The sequence below is a fragment of the Oculina patagonica genome, chromosome 13 (genome assembly GCF_052425735.1).
Source record: "Oculina patagonica isolate OP01 chromosome 13, crgOcupat, whole genome shotgun sequence".
NCBI lineage: Eukaryota > Metazoa > Cnidaria > Anthozoa > Scleractinia > Oculinidae > Oculina > Oculina patagonica.
Window position 1 is genome coordinate 6,781,676 of NC_135770.1, and position 5,806 is coordinate 6,787,481.

At 41.1% G+C, this 5,806-nt stretch overlaps 1 protein-coding gene across 1 annotated transcript; it reads right to left on the reverse strand.

The window, feature by feature from the left end:
* Positions 1 to 1,698: 1,698 nt before the first annotated feature.
* LOC144634934 (uncharacterized) lies at positions 1,699 to 5,265 on the reverse strand. The gene is made up of 3 exons (XM_078493988.1): positions 4,942 to 5,265; positions 3,386 to 3,979; positions 1,699 to 2,939 (listed from the first exon to the last, which is right to left on the reverse strand). The coding sequence occupies exons 1-3, from the start codon at positions 5,168 to 5,170 to the stop codon at positions 1,795 to 1,797; spliced, it is 1,968 nt and encodes a 655-aa protein (XP_078350114.1). The 5' UTR covers positions 5,171 to 5,265; the 3' UTR covers positions 1,699 to 1,794.
* Between the last annotated feature and the right edge of the window lie 541 nt (positions 5,266 to 5,806).

Genomic DNA, 5,806 nt, shown 5'->3' on the forward strand with positions numbered 1-5,806 from the left:
AATTAAACTTGTCCTGTGTGCTCAAAGGCAGACAAAAACACAGTGTTTGTTTGCGCTGAGCTCTAACCTTTCTTTGACCTTTTTCGGGTTTCAGATTGCATTGGATCAGTTTCAAACCTTTAGGCTAGATCTGTTTCTTTTTTTTCCTTTCACTTTGCCATGCTCCTGAGGTGTGGGGTAGGGGTATGGGTGACCAGATCACCTCCTCGATAGTAAAGCAATATCGCGATACGAGGAGTTATCAAGGGACTCAAAAATTGTGCTTGTTATATTACGGGTTCGTTACACCGGAGTGTTGTCCTATGTTATCCCAATGTGTTTCATTGTTAAAGTTGGCTGGGTTGAACAATAAACCGTACGTTATTTAAAGAAGCAGGAAACTGAGTATCTATAGTACTAGGGTGAAAAGGGTGAAAAGAGGGGTTCTCAAAGTGGAGAGAACTGCAAAACACTACTTAGTGAAGTAAGTACGGGGACGCGGAAGGGGTGGAGGGAGAAGTGGCAGCGGGGGATCTGAAATTCCTTCTACTTATATCTTTTACTCCAGATTCCCTGCACTGAATGATGTAAAAATTCGGCATTTTATCCTTGGAGTTATTCAATTTCTTTATTGATACCTTGAGGGAACGAACTTTTCAGGAGAAAGAATTTCTGAATCCGGGCGAAATTAAATTACCTTTTTTCTCGGAGACGTTTTTTCTTCTTTGTCAAATAACATGAAAAAAGAATAAGCGGGGTCTTGTATATGTGCCTGACTACGTTACAGCAATTCCACTGAAAAACAAGAGTCTATGATACAATTGACAAATAGGAAACCACAGTGTTGGGCAATGAACTGGGTCAATCTTAGTTTCATAAACATTATGGGGGGTCCTTCTTAACTACCAATTTGTTGCTACGAAAGATTTCTGACCGTCATTTTTTGGAAAGCAAACCTCCAACGGATTAAATTTTTGCACAACTTTGTTCTATTGAAGAGTCCTTCAAGAGTTTCAAATCGCGGCCATATTTGACAAGTCACGTGACCGAAATAGAAAAAACCCTACAACTGAAAGGGCATACACTTCAGTGATAGAAAATCAGTGCCAACAGATAAAGAACGTCCACGTGCTTAATGCTTCATACGGTTTTTATGAAATTCGCATTATTATTATTGAAGTTATGGCGTAATAAACATCCGTATTGTCAGACTCTCTTCGGTGGCGTTCCATTCTTACATTTAAACGGTAATTCCATACGTAGGATTATAAACTGAAGAAGACTATTTTATCTGTGGTTCTTTAAAAAAAATCGCAACTCAACCTTCCCCTTCCCTCCAAGTTTAGGGATTTTAAATTCTAATGCGCGGATTGGGACTGGCACTAGCTACGCGCGCGCAATATCAATTTTTAAATGCAAGTATTCTCCCGACCAAAAATCCACCGTTAAGCATTACCAAACGCTCCGAAATGGCTTGCCACCAAAAACCACCTTTAGCAATTCCTTAGCAACTGCTCTAGATCTGTAGTAAACAAAGACCCCTTAAATCTAACGGAATATTTTTCTCAAATGCTATCATATTAAATGGTTAATTCAATTGTCTTTTGTTTGTTCAAATGCTGTTAAAGCTAAAAGGGTAAAGTGATATTCATTCCATACTGTTTGAGTAAGATCACGTGCACTCCGTCTGAAATAATACTGTAATAAACTGCGGTATAAATGATGATAAATGCAATGATTTAAGTTCTGTTTATCATACTCGCTGGGGTCTGTTAGTTTTGTAAAGCAACTGTCAGTGATGTCAAGCTATTAACCTTACGCCTGACCATAACATTTGAGTTTTCCTAATGTATGATACCCTTCTTCGTGTCCTTCATTCAAGTCTCCCAGTCTGATTTGTGTCACAGGCAGAACAGACTTGTCTGTCAACAGACCGCTGTCCTCTCTCCAGCCTCTGTCCCAGTTACCACAGTTACACTTTTGGCCACTGGAGCAAGAGCTTGTTACTCCACATGCGCACATCTTGTCATGGCCTGTAGCTCCGCCCCAGTAGTTCATCCGTGTTCCATCACGTGACACCCACCAAGCATAACCATCAGCAATGGAACCCGCGTCATTATTGCACTCAAACTTGATAAACTGTTCACAGTTCTGTGAGACTCGAGTGAGTGCTGCTAGCTGAGCAGTGCTGAATCCAGTGTATCGCACATCTTTACTGTAACATCCTCGACCACCACATCCAGGGATGTTTGCAACATGGGTTCTACTCTCACTGTCGTGACTGATGACCGTCACGCCGACACCGCCCTTGTCACTCATGTCACAGTACACACTGAAGGGAGTCACGCCTCCTTTGCCATCAGGGTCAATCACATAATTACCTGAAGAGCTTCCACTGCGAGCCGATTTTATACTACTGCAGGACATGGGTGTATTGAACACTTGAAGAACAGATGTTGCCTCGATAGAACGCTGAGAGTTTTTTGCCACGCATGAATAGGCCCCGGCATCACTTGTGGAAACGCTTCGAAGAAGCAAAGTTCCATTTGAATAAAGAACATGATTCTGAGGAAGATTTCGACCCGCTCTTTTCCAGCTGATACTCACTGAGCCCTGAGCTGCACAGTGCAATAATATATTATTGGAAACGAATGCAACATCTTTCACTGCATGAGTTAAGGTAAATTTGAGTTCATCTATCACTATCACTTGTGCGATAGCGGAATCATCTCCAAGGAGGTTCTTTGCCGCACATGCGTAAGACCCGCCATCTGCTTTTGCTATATTACGTATGGTCAATTTTCCATCAACAACTAAAGTCTTCCATTTTGGCAATTGACTGAACGCTTTTCGCCACGTGACTGTTGGTGTCGGCTGACCAGTAGCTTGGCAGACCAGGTTCACGTTCTGTCCTTCTTCAACGATGACAGATGAGGGTTTCTGAGTGATCACGGCGCCAACTAGATTGAAGAAATGACAAACAACAGTGATGAGACGATAATCATTGAACTAAAAGAAAGAAATAACTGAGAGAACTTGACAGATTGGGCACTTTCTTCATAGCTACATGTTGACCAGGAATGCTAAATTCTAATGGAGTTTTTTTTTTCATCCAGACGAAAGCTTACTTTCATAGCTAATAGCTGTACAGTCATGTTACAAATTGCAAATACAACCTAGCTACACAAAAAGCAAAGCTGATTAAACAGTAGAGAAATATATTTTGAATGCCAATATTTACTTTACTGTTCAGTCAGCCTTGCTTTTTTCGTTTATTTAAAACTTCATAGCTGATTAGTTCCTGCCTTGATTAGAATCCGGTGGTTCTGTTTTGTTACGCTGGTCCTTGCTTATACACGTCAATTGAACCTGAATACAGTTGATAAATGTAATACTTGTTACCCACCTTGAACAGACAACGAAGCCGATGACGTCATTTCACCAAGAATATTCCTTGCTACACAAGTGTACATTCCTTCATCTTGTGACGTCACATCTGTAATCATCAGGCCACCACGTGACAGCACAACTCGTTTGTCCGCGATAAGACTGGAATTCTGCTTCAGCCACGTGACTTCAGGTTCCGGGTTTCCTTCAGCCTCGCACTGAAACGAGGCTGTACCAGTTTCGTTTACCACCATGGACATCGGAGGTTCCACAATTGAAGGGGCTGAGATAGATTTACCAGGATCGCCTTTGGGTCCTTGGGGGCCTTGGTCGCCTTTAGGTCCAGGAGGTCCCTGAATTCCCTGAGTACCTTGGTTTCCTTTAGATCCCTGTGGTCCTTGCGGCCCGGGCGGTCCATGTTTACCTGGAGAGCCTCTGGGACCAGGCCTGCCTCGTTTTCCCCTAATACCTTTGGGGCATTGAGCATTACAGACCAGGCTACTTAGAGCAAGTTGAACTTCTCTTTTGATGTCATCACGATCGATGGTTTCGCTGACATTGGTTTTCTTGTCTGTTGTTTCCGGCACGTGGCGTTTGTTACGATTGCGTAGTCCTGCAAGAAACATCACAAAATGAATCTATAGCTAGCTACTTAGTTGATGTTTCATTCTGTCAACAAAACGGACTTTTCAGAGCTTCCGCTAATTTTTGTTACGCACCAGAAAGTCTAATTTGACAGTGGAGAGAAGGATTGCATGAGGTGGACAGTGACTTGCAACCTGAAAAGGTTAACAAGACCTTAGTGATAAATCGAGGTTGGAACTTTTTCAATTTGACATCGCCTTATTTGATTTTTTTTAAATTGGTAGAGAAACAAACTAACCGTATGGCTTGTACTGAAAAACAGTGCGAGTAGTACAAGAGCTATAAAATAGATTTCTGGCCAGTAAACATACTATTAAACTAGGCTTTTGCTTTTCATTCTTTACTGAAATGTTTGTGCTCAGTGTTTCAGCTTCTTAACAAAATATCTAATGTTGTTGGAAAAAAGAAAACAATCACTAATAAAATGCCTGTCTCTCTTCTTGTTTTCCTGTAGGCTAACTTAAAGCGTCACGCAAAAATGTCACTGAATGCCATTTTTAATGTTGTTGCCTTACTAAATTAGTACTGAGTTGGCTTCCTTAGGTAGGCCTTCAGCCATAGCGACATCGAATTTCCTCACTCGGTATTACCTTTAAGGAAGTCATATGTTATATTTATTAATGCTGACAGGATTACCTTTTAATAACATATTTTCTTAATACCGTCTTACAAGAAAAGGTACATTTTTAAGAAATAAAACGCAATTTTTTACTTAGTTAAAGACTACCAATTTGTTGTACATGAGTTATATTACTTAAACTAGAGTATAGGGGCGCTAGAATGCTCGGAATTTTTTTTACAAACAACTTAGAGCATGGGATGGCGATTCACAGGAGTCATGTTTCAACTTCCTTAGTTTTCAGCTGTAGCTTCTTTAGATAAATGAAATTCCTCGCCTATAACTATTTTCTCGATAATTGTATTACTCACCTTTGTTTGAATCACTGTGTAACATTTTCATCACAGACTCATTTTCTTCGTTTGCTGTGTTTCGTAGCTCGAACTTTTCTTCTCTTTGTTGATTCAAGACTTGAAGCATTTGTCGGTGAACGTGAAGTTCGATCTCGACGTGAATCAATCCCGCGAAGCAAATAACGGAGAGAAATATCGATGAAAACATCACCGTGTTGTAGACGGGGTGTTTCTTTGATGTCTCCATGTGATCGTTCGGAGAGGCTGCCAGAATTAACAACCTTTGACAAAAGTCTTCGATGTAGAGCAAAACTTGTGCCTGTGTGTTCAGAGGCAGACAATAACACAATGTTTGTCGGCACTGAGTTCTAACCTTTCTTTGACCTTTTTCCGGCTTCAGCTTGCATTGGATCAGTTTCAAACCTTTAGGCTAGAGCTGCGTCATTTGTCCTGTCAATGTGCCATGTTTTTGGGGTGTGGGGTGGGGATATAGGTGAAGAGGCCTCCTCGATAAAGTACAGTAAGATTGCCGAAAGGACCGGGAAATTCTGTTTGTTGTATGAAGCGAAAGTTCTGTTCTAATTTATTTTTGCTGTATGTGTCTTTGAATTGGCCGAAAAATATTTATGCTCCCTTATGCGTTATCCGGCGAAAATAATCCTATTCTGCGCTCATTGCCTTGGTTGAGCTCGGTTTGCTGGGAAGAGATATGACGTGACACATTCTGCCATCTTTTGGCCACCGAGGTGGCCGTTAATTCTTAGTAATAAAATTCAATTGAAGCTTTCTCTTAATGAAACTTTTCCCAGCAAAGGTGAGGGGATACCCGTCAATATCACTCGCTTAACTGTGTACTTCGTTATAAACATGTTCGTTTTATCGT